Source organism: Heterodontus francisci, chromosome 1, assembly GCF_036365525.1.
Source record: "Heterodontus francisci isolate sHetFra1 chromosome 1, sHetFra1.hap1, whole genome shotgun sequence".
NCBI classification, from domain to species: domain Eukaryota; kingdom Metazoa; phylum Chordata; class Chondrichthyes; order Heterodontiformes; family Heterodontidae; genus Heterodontus; species Heterodontus francisci.
The window spans coordinates 105377685-105392333 of NC_090371.1; the positions used below are offsets into that span (position 1 = coordinate 105377685).

General features: G+C 43.4%; 1 protein-coding gene across 1 annotated transcript in view; it reads right to left on the minus strand.

Moving 5' to 3' along the window:
• dimt1l (DIM1 dimethyladenosine transferase 1-like (S. cerevisiae)) overlaps positions 1 to 14649 on the minus strand; it is a 57438-nt gene that overhangs the window by 9228 nt on the left and 33561 nt on the right. Inside the window, exon 8 of the mRNA XM_068034071.1 lies at positions 8562 to 8654. Coding sequence (XP_067890172.1) covers positions 8562 to 8654 — 93 coding nt within the window. The remainder of the gene's footprint in view (positions 1 to 8561; positions 8655 to 14649) is intronic.

Below are 14649 nucleotides of genomic sequence, written 5' to 3' on the forward strand. Positions count from 1 at the left end.
ATTCATCAGCTGAGGGATGGCGGTAGGTGGTAATCAGCAGGAGGTTTCCTTGCCCATGTTTGACCTGAAGCCATGAGATTACATGCAGTCTGGCGTGAATGTTGGGGACTCCCAGGGCGACACCCTCCCGAATGTATACCACTGTGCCACCACCTCTGGTGGGTCTGCCCTGTCAATGGGACAGGACATACCCAGGGATTGTGATGGCGGTGTCTGTAAGGTATGATTCTGTGAGTATGACTCTATCAGGCTGTTGCTTGACTAGTCTGTGGGACAGCTCTCCCAACTTTGGCACAAGCCCCCAGATGTTAGTAAGGACTTTGCAGGGTCGACAGGGTTGGGTTTGCCGTTGTCGTTTCCAGTACCGAGGTCGATGCCAGGTGATCCATCCGGTTTCATTCTTTATTGACTTCGTAGCAGTTAGATACAACTGAGTGGCTTGCTGGGCCATTTCAGCGGGCATTTAAGAGTCAACCACATTTCTTTGGGTCTGGAATCATAGGTAAGGATAGCAGATTTCCTTCCCTAACGGGCATTAGTGAACCAGATGGGTTTTTACAACAATCGACAATGGTTTCATGGCCATCATTCAACAAGGTTTTAATTCCAGATTTATTCATTGAATTCAAATTCTACCTTCTGTTGTGGTGGGATTAGAACCCATATCCCCAGAGCAATACACTGGGTCTCTGGATTACTAGTCCCATGACAATACCACTATGCCACCACCACCCCCTGAAGGATTTACTGCAGGTTCGCGTTTCCCAAAGCCTGACAAGTCAAGTTTTACAGAACGTCACATCTTTGTAGAGTTTTGGCCAGTCAAAATGCTGTCTTATGCAGGCTTCGGTTTTTCGTACACCGACATGTCCAGTCATTGGAAGCTCCAGAACCATTCTTAATATTTCTTTACGGTACCTCAGCAGCACCCCTATCAGGTGAACCACTGTCCACTCTTCATCTGCAGGTCTGTGAGGAGGTCTCCACTTCCTCATCAGCACTTCATTCTTTAAGTAGTAGCACTCCAGGACTCCCTCTGCTTCAGTTTTGGTTTGGAGAGTCTGGGTCGACTTGCTGAGCTTCAACTAGGGAAGATCTATCTAACCCATCCTTTGGGTCCTCTAACTTCTCAAAGAAGGTTTCAGATAACCAGAGGATAGGGTCATTTGTCTGCAGTGCCAGTTCAGCCTCTGATGGAGTTTGTCTGGCCATGGACAGAGTCACCACACAGTCAGGGAAAATGCTGGGGACTTTCTCCTGTAACTGTTCTGGCCCCCTGACCTCTTTTGGTCTCTCTAAAACTACTGGGGAAGTTACCACCGTTGCTCCCGCCAGATCATTGCCCAGGAGCAGGTTGACCCCATCCACAGGAGAACGAGGGACAATCCCCACTGTTACCGGTCCTGAAACTAGGTAACGCTCCAGGTGCACCCCATATGAAGGTATGGATATACACTGCCCTCCGATACCATTCACTGCACTCTCTTGGGGAAGCGTTATGCCTTTTCCCAGCGGAAGGGATTTTGTGGCCCCTGTATCCCTGAGTATGACTATGGGCTTGCTTGCCCCACTCGAGGGGTATGGGGTCACTTTTCCTTCAGATACAAAATCCTGATAACTTTCAGGGATTTTGTTAAATTTTCCTGCACCCAAAGCAATATGTTTCCAGGGTCTTACTGCTTCTGCTGCAGTTAAAGTCACAGCCTGTTCTGCTGTGCTTTCCATCAGGGCCCCTTCTCCGGTGTGCCCTGATTAATCCTACCGGTTTTCCCCATAATTTCCAGCAGTCAGCTCGAAGGTGCCCTGCCTTGTTACAGTGGAAGCATACAGGTCTTCAGGTCTCACTCCTGCTCTCAGCACCATCTTTTTTGGCTTGAGGAGGGCCACCTGTGTGTCCAGCTTTTCGTTCTCACCCAGGGCTGCTCGGGCTCCTATCACCCTCCCACCTTTTATCCTTTTTGGAGTTGTGGGGGTGACTAAGGAATAGTTTCCCTTGGGGTAAAGGACTTACGTACGAGGGTAAAGTCACCAGCCAGAACTGCGGCCTGCCTGGCTCTTTGAACCTTTTGTTGCTCTACGCGGGTTTTAACAGAAAGGGGAAGTGAGTTTTTAAATTCCTCGAGAAGAATCACCTCTTTGAGGTTTTCATACATGGCTTGTACCTTAAGTGCCCTTAACCATTGGTCAAAAGCAAGCTGCTTAACTCTTTCAAACTCAAGCTAAGTTTGGTCAGGCTGCTTCGGAAGGGTTTGGAATTTCTGGTGGCATGCTTGCGGTATTAGCTCATACGCCCCCAGGATAGCATTTTTAATCATCTCATAATCTGATGAACTTACATTTGTCATCAGTGAATAAACCTCATGGGCTTTTTCTGTTAGCTTGCTTTGTAACAACAGGGTCCAGCTCTCAACCGGCCATCTCAACTATCTTGCAAGCTTTTCAAAAGCGACAAAAAATTCTTCTACATCCCCCTCATTGAAGTTTAGTATCAAATGGGAGAACTTAAAGAGCTGAGCACACGGTGCTGAACTCAGGGTAGCTTCCTCGCTAGCTATGCTTTCACTGGGGGTATTGTCATAGAGTTATACAGCACAGAAACAGGCCCTTCAGCCCATCATGTCTGTGCCGGCCATCCAGCACCTAACTATTCTAATCCCATATTCCTGCACTTGGCCCGTAGCCTTGTATGCTATGGCGTTTCAAGTGCTCATCTAAATACTTCTTAAATGTTGTGAGGGTTCCTGCCTCTACCACCTCTTCAGGCAATGCGTTCCAGATTCCAACCACCCTCTAAGTAAAAAGATTTCTCCCCAAAACTCCTCTAAACCTCCTGCCCCTTACCCTAAATCTATGCCCCCTGCTTCTTGACCCCTCCGCTAAGGAAAAAGTTTATTCCTATCTAACCTATCAATGCCCCTCATAATCTTGTACACCTCAATCATGTCGCCCCTCAGCCTTATCTGCTCCAAGGAAAAAACCCGAGCCTTTTCAGTCTCTCTTCATAGTTGAAATGCTCCAGCCCAGGCAACATCCTGGTGAATCTCCTCTGCACCCTCTCCAATGTAATCACATCCTTCCTATAGTGTGGTGACCAGAACTGTACACAGTACTCCAGCTGTGGCCTAACTAACATTTTATACAGTTTCATCATAACCTCCCTGCTCTTATATTCTATGCCTCGGCTAATAAAGGCAAGTATCCCATATGCCTTCCTAACCACCTTATCTACCTGTGCTGCTGCCTTCAGTGATCTATGTACAAGTACACCAAGTCCCTCTGACCTTCTGTATTTCCTAGGGTCCTACCATCCATTGTATATTCCCTTGCCTTGTTAGTCCTCCCAAAATGCATTACCTCACACTTCTCAGGATTAAATTCCATTTGCCACTGTTCCGTCCATCTTACCAGCCCATCTATATCTCCCTGTAATTTAAGGATTTCCTCATTATTTACAACACCAATTTTCGTGTCATCTGCAAACTTACTGATCATACCTCCTATATTCACATCTAAATCATTAATGTACACTACAAACAGCAAGGGTCCCAGCACCGATCCCTGTGGTACACCACTGGTCACAGGCTTCCAATCGCAAAAACAGCCCTCGACCATTACCCTCTGCCTCCTGCCACTAAGCCAATTTTGGATCCAATTTGCCAAATTGCCCTGGATCCCATGGGCTCTTCTTAACCAATCTCCCATGTGGGACCTTATCAAAAGCCTTACTGAAATCCATGTATACTACATCTACTGCTTTTCCCTCATCAACACATCTAGTCGCCTCCTCGAAAAATTCAATCAAATTGTGTCGCCCCCTAGTTAATTTAAGCCGTCTTAGTTCTCTTTCCTCCTTCTGGAAAGCTCTCTCCTTTTCTCCACACTCTCTCTGCTCTGTCTCTCTCTGGAATTCCAATTTGAGTTTCCTCTGTTTTAATTGTATTTTTGCTAACATTATCCTGTCTGTTTCTGACTCTAACCCTGTTTCTGAATCTTCAGGTTTAAGCGAAAAATGGTTAGGATGTCAGATTTCTTAGTTTTTGCACGGAAAGTAATCCCTATCTGCCCAGCTACATTCCTCAAATCTTCAATAGACAGGGCCTTTAACCTATCCCAAGTTACTTCACCCTGGCTTGGGAAGATACATGTGTGGATATGTTAGTACTCTAGCAGAAAAAACCACAAGAAAACCTGTACTGAAGTTGTGATGGAAGCCACACCTGCCAAAATGAAACATATTAATTTCATCATATGGAATAGTATTTTTGAACTGTTACTGGACATTGAACACAACTTGTTTTAAAAAGATCACAGAACAGTGGCCGAAAACATGACTGCACATTTGCATTCTGAAAGACAGTTGCATGGAGAGACAATGGGATTACTACCTGATTCAATTAGACAGATTTGACAGGTTTTGTCAATAGTGATGATCAAGAGTCACTGAATGTGTAAGAACCAGCATTCCACCTCCGCACTGAGTGTGTCTGGCAAGCTTGGAGGAATCCACAAACCTCGCAGGCGAGGCGCTTTCAAACAAGAAAATAGTCACATGGCTAACCTGCTGGTCAACCTATAGTTAAATGAATTGTGTTCACAGAACAGTTTTTGGAAGAGACTGCAATTGAACTTCAAGAAGAGAGCACCTCTCTCTCTCACGCAAAGTTCCAGGGACCCATGGAAGTAACTTAAGCCTTAAGACAGAAGACTAGTGAAACAAGTTTGAAAGTGTGCACTGGGCCCCAATCAAAGTTCAATCAAAGATTTTACATCCAACCCAAAACCAGTAACTGAATTCCCATCTACTACTTAAAACCTTCCCCCCCACCGCCCTTTTAATTCTTTCTCCTCTGTATCTATTTGCGTGTGTTTATCGCGGATGCATGCTAGCGTGGTCATATCACATATTCTTCGTAGTTTTAACGGAGTTAGTTTTAAGGTTAATAAGCTTACACCTTTTTTGTTTAAATCCGAGAAAACTGGTCTGGTTGATTGCTTTGCAATTACGATTAGAGAGCAGTGAGCAAGGACTCACTGAGGGGAAGATAAAAACACTTTTTAAAAAAAAAGTTAAACCCCGTTACGGCCAAACCAGGAAAAGGCCGAGGAGGGAGCCCTAGACTCCTTCCTCACCTGGTCATAAAGTTTTTTTTTAAAACTTTGAGAGAGATCAATTTGGTTTCCCATTTCCAATGACTCGTTTGTCGTTGAAATACGATCCGAGACTGTAGCCCCCAAATTTCTGTTACTGCCAGGTGAGGATGGGGGGCTCAGGCTCCCCTTGTGCCCTTCCTCTTATTTGACTGCAACAGGGTTTATTCTTTTTTAAACAGTGGTTGTGCTTACCACCTCTGTGAGTGTTTTATCTTTTTCCTTTACTGTGATTGTGAAAGAACCAATTGGATAGGTTTTGAGTTTAATTAAGAAAGTAGTAAGTTTATTATAGTTAGCACCCTAACCTGATTTAAAATACTAAATACGCTACACATTCACACGAGATTCACACACACACACAAACAAATAAATTACAGAGGGAAAAACAGATATGGTGGTTGGATTAAAGTCCAGAATAAATGGAACTTAAATACATAGTCTGTGAAGTGGATGATCGGTAGTCCTCAGCTGAAGCTGTATTTTTGAAGTCCTCGCTGGTCAAAGTGCACTTTGGTTGGCCTGCTTTGCTCAGGGTTTGCTTGACGGCAGAATTGTAGTTGGGTCTCTTCCCCTTGTCACTGGTTGTAGCAGTCTGTAGGCTTGGAGGGTCCCCCAGTAACAGACGGTTTTCAAACTTGGTGTTCTCTGGGAAGAGATAGAGAGGGACAGAGAGAGGGACAGAGAGAGGGACAGAGAGAGGGACAGAGAGAGGGACAGAGAGAGGGACAGAGAGAGGGACAGAGAGAGGGACAGAGAGAGGGACAGAGAGAGGGACAGAGAGAGGGACAGAGAGAGGGACAGAGAGAGGGAAGCACGCAGCTTTCTGCTGCTGCACACTCTGTTATTGCTTGTGTTATGAACAGGCAGTTAGTTTAATATTTTTTCCCTCTGATCAAATTTCCCTGTTTTTTCACCCACCTACTAGATTAGTGATTGAATTTCTTTCCCTCCCTTAAACCCTAATAATTGACCGCTTCAACAACACGGGTTTTAAAGTTTAAAAAAATTAGGGTTTATTAACACACTCAAACTCGGGAAGGGGTTTAACTTCACCATGCATGCTTACAAACATTCAGGGGAAGGTTAAAGGCATAAAAAAGGCATGGACATTTATTAAATAGAAACTTAACTACTAACAAATATGGATTTCAGTTAAACTAGTGTCCATGATCAAAAAAGTGTCCAAAAGTTGGAGATCACCGATTAGAAATGCCAAATAGAGGAGGAGCTGTTTGGAAATATCTCTTTTAAATTTCTTTTTCTTTGCACTCTCAAAGGCAAGAATGGAGACTGCTAAATTGCTGAAGTGACCTTATTTTAGATGGAGAAGAAAGGGGTAGAAATCAGACCTTTTCTGCTGTTTCTACAGCTTGTCTTCGGGTTGGTTTGTTTCTTTCTGGATTTTTCAAAGTGTGGCTTCTCTTTAATTTTTCTTGTTGAAAAAGGCTTAGAGAGAAAAGTCAACGCAGCTTGAAGACAGGCTGTGACTTCTTGCAGGGAGATGTGTCTGTCGCACACAGCAGCTATGTAATCAAAGACAGGCTGTCCTCACAAACGGTCACAGTTGAGTCCACGCAGGTTGGGTAGGTATCACCTGGGTCCTAAAGCTAAACTCTTTTCAAGTGGCTGTCCCACCTTACCTCTCTCCTCCATTTTGACAATCGGATCACAGAAGTACAAACTTAAAACATACTGTATAAAATGGCAGGTGACATTAATACTCAAATGCACATCATTTACAAGGGAGTTCGCATCAATTCGTCACACTCGTCTTTGTCTAACAACTCCCAGTTTCTTCAGAGATGGACAGACAGTCACATGGTTTTCTCAATCCCCTTAGTTTTTAAATGAGGTTTTTCTGGAACCTTCCAATGAAATTCAAGGTTCCACATGCCCCAAATTCACACTTGGAGGGGGTTGGCTCTTTCAAAGTCAGTGTGGCGATTACCATGTTAATGTAGCCATTTTAGGTAATTCAATCACTTAGAGAAAGCCATTATCCTGGCTGGGCTCCTTGTTAGACTTTTTATCTCCAGTTCAATCTCCTGGTATTTCAGATGTAAATTGAAGAGGCCACCTTGGCTGCCAATTTTTTTTCAAAAAGTTTCTATCAGACTTTTTCCATTAAAAGTCTAATGTAAGTTCCCAACCGATGAAATTAATATTTCTCATTTGGCATATAGGGTTTTCCTGATAACCTGATCTTTCAATTAGGCACTCTACAGCCTTGTGGACTCAACCTTGAGTTTAACAATTAAAAAGAGCATGACTGGCCTTTTTTTATATTTTTTAAATTTTATTTTTTAACCATGTGCCTGTTTTTCATGTGGACAGAGTTGCTCATTATTCTGCCATTAACACTCTCTCTGGACTAATGCTTTGTCTTTCACCACAAGCAATAACACGCTCTTTGCCTTTGTCCCATGACAGCTTTGTTATTTAATCTCTCCTGCCCTCTGTCCCATCACACATCTTGCCTTTTGTTCTCTTCCCCAGCACCCCCTTCTTTACTTGCTTAAAACCTAATTCTTTTCTAACCTTTGCCAATTCTGATGAAAGATCACAGACCTGAAACGTTAACTCTGTTTCTCTCTCCACATGCTGCCTGACCTGCTGACTATTTCCAGCACTTTCTGTTTTTATTCCCCACACAATAAGTTCTTGACCATAACTATGCTACTTTGGGAAGGTGTCAAGCAAGAGTAAGGAAAATCAGAGCTACTATCAACTGAACAAAAGGCATTAGTGGAGGCATGGGAGCAGTTCTTCAGACAAACCTTGTGAGGCATAGGATAAAAAACTTTAACTATAAATCCAACTACTAATCTGTCTGCAACGTATTCACGGTTTTGTACAGAATGCATTTCTTCCAAGTGTAACGCATACTTCTTGTAGTACTACTTGTGTTACACTTTGGCTCAAAATAATACAACAGCAAATCAGAGCTGAAGAGGGCAGGTAACTAATGAATTAAAAGCAAAGAAAGCAGCTAGGACATCAGCAATGAGGAAATCTTAAAGATTTACAAAATCAATCCTGAACAAATGGAGAACAAGGTAAATCATTCAGAAACTAATTTAAAAATCTAAGTCCCTTAATCTGCCATTTTTTCCTTCACTATTTAACTTCAACTTTGACAGTGAATGTTAACATGCTATGGAACGATCAGAGCTGAGCTCAATCCTATATTCACCAGATGTGCAGTTCCAGCATTGGGGAATGATTAGGAATGGGAACCCTGCTGATTTTGCCTCCTTGAATCCAGAAGGGTCAATGCCAATTGTACTGCCCTGGTCAAACCTAGCACATACTTGAGATTGAACCTTCCTGATCTGCATTGCTCTTCTACTTACCATTTTAACTGGTTGAGCAGCTGGGATTAAACACAATATAAATAAATGGATTTTCACCTGGAAGTTCACTGGTGGAGGTGGATTCTTTGGTTCTATCCTAACCACACTTGACTCAACTTTTGGAGGTGGCCTGAAGTTGTTTTTTCCAACCTAAACAAAGATGAAATGTATTCTGATTATAAACAGCATTTTTTAAGCTTTCCAAGTCTATGTCTTTTTATTTTTAGAAAACTGATCTGCTGACATACTAATACCTATGCCACAGAAGACACCTGATTAGGCGTCTTACAAGAAGCTTACTAAAAAGTAGATCTAGGACCTAGGAGGAAACATAGCAGCAGGAATAGAAAGGTGATTGACAGGCAGAAAGCAAAAAATTAGGTAAATGACTGTTGCTCAGACTGGAGAATGGAAAAAGTATTTTTCTTTCTTTCTAACCAGGCATGCTACTTGGGGTCAGGGCACTTAAACAGGCAGTTACTGGTACCATCAAAAGTATCGCTGCAGCATCTGATTAAGCTGGTAGTCCCGGGGCTTATAAGAACAAACTTGTATTTATGTGTGTCTTTTATGATCTCGGGCTGCCCCAAAGTACTTCACAGCCAATGAAGTACTTTTAAAGTGTAGTCACTGTGGTAATGTAAAGAAATGTGGCAGCCAATTTGCACACAGCAAAGTCTCACTATCAATATTAATGGCCAAAGAATCTGTTTTAGTCATAGTCATTATGGCACAGAAGGATGCCATTCGGCCCATTGAGTCCATGCTTTCTGTAGAGCAATCCAATGAGTCCCATTCCCCCGCTCTATCCCTATCACCCTGCAAGTTAATTTCCCTCAAGTGTCTATCCAATTTCCTTTTGAAATCATTCATTTTCTCCGCTTCTACCACCCTCATAGGCAGCAAGTTATAGGTCATTACCATTCGCTGCATAAAAAAAGTTCTCCCTCACATCTCCCCTGCAACTCTTGCTCAAAACTTTCAATCTGTGTACCCTAGACCTTGTACCATCAGCTAATGGGAACACCTTCTCCTGCCATAATTTTGTACACCTCTTATCAAATCTCCCCTCAATCTCCTTTGCTTGAAGTACAACAACCCCAGCTTCTCCAACCTAACTTTGTAGCTAAAATCCCTCATCTCTGGAACCATTCTGGTAAATCTCCTCTGCGCCCTCTCAAGGACCCTCACATCCTTCCTAAAGTGTAGCGAGCAGAACTGGACGCAATACTCTAGTTGTGGCCTAAACAGAGGTTTACACAGGTTCAGCATAACTTCCCTACTTTTGTACTCAATACCTCTATTTATGAAGTCCAAGATCCCAAATGCTTTGCTAACTACTCTCAATATGTCCTACCACCTTCAAAGATTTATGAACATGAGCATATATATATATATTTAAAAAAAACATGAGTTCCAGTACTGAACCTTGGGAACACCACTGTCTACCATCCTCCAGTCTGAAAAACAACCTTTTACCATAACTCACCGTTTTTTGCCCTTGAATCAATTTTTCATCCAAGCTGCCACTGACCCTCCTCAATTTTGTTAACTAGCATGATACTTTGTCAAATGCTTTCTTAAAATCCATATAGACGATATCCATTGGTTTCCCATCATCAACTGTTACTTCATCAAAAATATCAATGAAATTAGTCAAGTACGATCTGCCTTTTACAAATCCGTACTGGCTCGCCTTAATTAACTCAAATCTCTCCAAGTGTGAGTTGATTTTTTTCCCCTGATTATTGTTCCTAAAACCTTACCCACCACTGATATTAAACTGACCAGCCCATGGTTACTAGCAATGTCCTTATACTCTTTCTTGAATAAGGGTGTCACTTTGCCACTGATACCTCCCCCGTATCGAGGGAAGACTGGAAGATTATACCAAGCCCTTCCACGATCTCCACTCCCTTATACACTCTAAGCGTAGCCAGCTTTTCCAGCACAGCCTGCCTATCAATTTTCACCCCATCCATTACCTCTAGCATGTCCGCTTCTACCAATATTTTGTCAGCATCCCCTTAGTAAACACCGATGCAAAAGTACTCATTAAGTATACTAGCCTTGTCCTTTGCCTCCAAGCATATATCACCCTCTAATGTCCCCGATAGGCCCCACCCCACTTCTTACCACCCGCTTACTATTTACATGCCCGAAGATGATTTCTGGGTTTCCCTTTATGTTAACTGCCATTCTTTTCTCATATTCCCTCTTTGCCAGTCTTACATTCCTCTTCACGTCCCCTCTCAATTTGTTGTATTTGGCCTGGTTCTCGCTTGAATAATTCACCTGACATGCATCATACACCCTGTTTTTTTGTTTCATCATATTCGCTATCTCCCTAGTCATCCAAGGAGCCCTGTCTTTGGTTCCCTTACCTTTCGCCCTTGTTGGAAATGTACCTAGCCTGTATCTGAAACATCTCCTCCTTAAAGATCACCCATTGTTCTTTACAGTTTTTTTTGGGTCAACCTTTTACCTTGGCTAGATCTCCCCTCATGCCATTGAAGTTAGCCCTCTTCCAATTTAGAAGTTCTACTTTAGATTGCTCCTTGCTCTTCTCCGTTACTAATCTAACATATGATACAATGATCACTCTTACCCAAGTGTTCCCGACAGACACTTGGTCCACTTGGCCCTCCTCATTCTCCAGAAATTCCTCCCTCTCCTTACCCTTTACTCTTAATATTATTTCAATCAATATTTGGATATTTAAAATTCCCCACAATCACCATTCTATAGCTCTTGCATATCTGTGATTTCCCTGCAGATTTGCTCCTCTAACTCACCACTATTTGCAGGCCCATGGAATACCCCCAGTAGCGTGATCATACCCATTTTGCTTCTCAGTTCTAGCAAAATGGAGCCGGTCTTTGTCCCCCTCAAGGACATTCTCCCTTTCCAATATTACAATGTCTTCCCTACTTAGTACTGCCAACCCACCTCCCTTTTTTCTTTCCCTATTTTTTCTGAACACTTTGTATCCATGAATATTATGTACCCAGTCCTCACCATTTTTAAGCCACATTTCCGTTATTGTCACCACATCATATTCCAACACGGCTATTTGCGCTTGTAGCTCAGCAACTTTATTCACCACACATACATGCATTCTAAACTTGTCTTTTTATTCCTCGTATTCCTTCTTGACTATAAGCACCAAGAAAACTGTGCTCATGGGACAAGGTGTTGCATCTCTGCCCCTGATCGCACCAAATAACGCCCAACTGGAAGTGGTTAGCAAATTCTGCTATCTTGGATCCACGGTGACAGACAATCTGTCCCTTGATGCAGAGCTCGATACATGCGTAGGGAAAGCAGCTACCACCTTTGGCCGACTTGCAAAACGTGCATGGGATAACACCAAGCCGGCTCTGAGGACCAAGCTGATGGTTTACAAGGCCTGTGTTCTCAGCACCTTGCTATATGGCTGTGAAACATGGGCAACTTATAGCTACCCGGAAAAGCAGCTCAATAATTTCCATCTTCGCTGTCTGAGGTGCATCATGGCCGGACAAAACCAAAAATGTGGTAGTCCTCTCAAAGGCAGAGCTCCCAAGTGTGTTGATACGAAGCAAACAGAGGCGGCTTTGGTGGATCAGACGCATCCACAGCATGGAAGATGGTCACATACCCGAGGGCCTTCTGTATGATGGGGTAGCCAGGGCCAGACGACCAGTCAGGTGCCCAAAGCTTCACTTCAAGGATGCTTGCAAGTGTGACATGAAGGCCCTAAATGTCGACTGTCACACCTGGGAGTCACTAGCTGGAGACACATCTTGTGGACTGGTGTGCACTACCATAACGACCAGTTGCAACAGCAGCTTGGCAACAGGCATCAATATCAAAAACAAGAACTCACAGCGTCACTTGACAGCTTTATGTGCAACACTTGTGGTAGAACCTGCCTCGTAAGGATTGGCTTCACAGCCATCGGCAAAGATGCACCAACAGAAGACAGCCCATCTAAATGAATTGTTTGCTGTGTGCCCATTATCTTTTTGTAGTTGGAAAGATGCCAACAATAGTCCTTCTTAGTCTACTCCTATCTAATATGATACTATTTCCTTCTCTAGTACTATCCAACACACTCACTCCTTTACGCATCTTATTCTGCTTTTCTACTTATATTTGCTGGAGCCAATCCCCTGCCAATTGAGTTTAAATGCTCCCCAACCACACTAGTGAATCTCCCTGCGAGCACACTGGTCCCAGTCCAGTTGAGGTGCAACTTGTCCCTTTTGAATAGGTGCTTCTTGCCTCAAAAATGGTCCCAATATCCCAAGAATCTGAAGCACCTTGCTGTAAATTTAATCGAGTACTTTGTTGTTTCCTGGTCCCATTTTAAGATCACTGCCCTCATTTAGAGAGGAAACAAAAACCATAAAACTCACCAAGCAATCACCTAACTGCTGTCCTCTAATGTCACACCTTGCTTTTTTGGAAAACACTGTGGAAGGTTTGCGCTCCTCCCCGGTCTAATTTATCAGCTACTGCCTCTAATTGGTTAGAGGTTAAATGTTGTCTCGGACACCAAACTCCTTTGACCATCTTCAAAAAGTGCCAAAGAATTTTTTTTTATATATCCACCTAGGAGGGCAGGTGGCCTCAGTTTAACAATCTTTCAAAAGACAGCACCCCTGACAATGCAAAACTGTACTGGAGTACCTCAGTACTGCACTGAAGTATCAGTATAGTTTATGCGTTCAAGTATCTGAAGTGGGGCTTGAATCAACAACTTTCTGATTCAGAAACAAGAGTGTTACCAAGCCAATCTTTGGGCCCACTTTTATTCTTAACTTCAGGAAGGGGGAACAGTTTCCATTTGAATAGAGAAGGCGAAGAGGAAATTTAATAGAGGTGTGAAAAATTACAAGCGTTTTGATAGAGAAAATAGGGAAAGATTATGCCCTCTGGTTTAGGAATCAATGACAAAAGGCCATTAAGAACATCATAAGAAATTAGGAGCAGGAGTAGGCCATGCAGCCCATCCTCCACCATTTCCAGCGTGATGCCACTGCCAAACGCATCTTCCCCTCTCACCATTCCGAAGGGATTGTTCCATCTGTGGCACCCTGGTCCACTCCTCCATTATCCCCAACACCTCATCCCCTTTCCATGCAATCGGAGGTGTAATAACTGCCCATTTATCTCCTCTCTCCTTAATATCCAAGGCCCCAAACACTCCTTTCAGGTGAAGCAGCAATTTACTTGGACTTCTTTCAATTTAGTATAATGTATTCACTGCTCACAATGTGGTCTCCTCTACATTGGGCAGACCAAACGCAGATTGGGCGACCGTTTTGCGGAACACCTCTGCTCAGTCCAAAAGCATGACCCCGAGCTTCCGGTTGCTGGCCATTTCAACACCCCTCCCCACTCTCATGCCCACATCTCTGTCCTGGGATTGCTGCAGTGTTCCAGTGAACATCAACGTAAGCTTGAGGAACAGCACCTCATTTACCGATTAGGCACGCTACAGCCTGCTGGACTGAACATGGAGTTCGATCATTCCAGAGCATGACGGGCCGCCATTTTTATTTTTAGTTATTTTTTTCTTTTTTCTTTATTAGTTTATTTCATTTTAGTTTGTTTAGTTTGTTTCTACTGTGCCTACCCACTGCTTCTTTCACGTTTGTGCTTGGGGCCAGGCTGTTCATTTTTCTGTCAATTAACACCCTCTCTGCACTAATGCTTTGTCTTTCACCACATCATTAACATACTGCTTGGCTTTGCTCCATAGTCTTCTGGTCAGGTATTCTCTGTGACCTTGTCCTATAAACACCTGTTCTTTGTTTATCTCTTGACACCCGCCCGCCCCCCCCCCCGCCCCCCCGCTTTATTTGCTTAAAACTGGTTACATTTCTAATATTTGCCAGTTCTGATGAAGGGTCACTGACCTAAAACGTTAACTCTGCTTCTCTCTCCACAGATGCTGCCAGACCTGAGTATTTACAGCACTTCTTGTTTTTATTACACATTCTCACCTAATTTTGTGTCATCTGCGAACTTGGAAGTATTACATTTGGTCCCCACATCCAAATTATTGACATATACGGTGAACAGCTGGGGCCCAAGCACTGATCCCTGCGGTACCCCACTAGGCACAGCCTACCAACACGAGAATGACACGTTTATT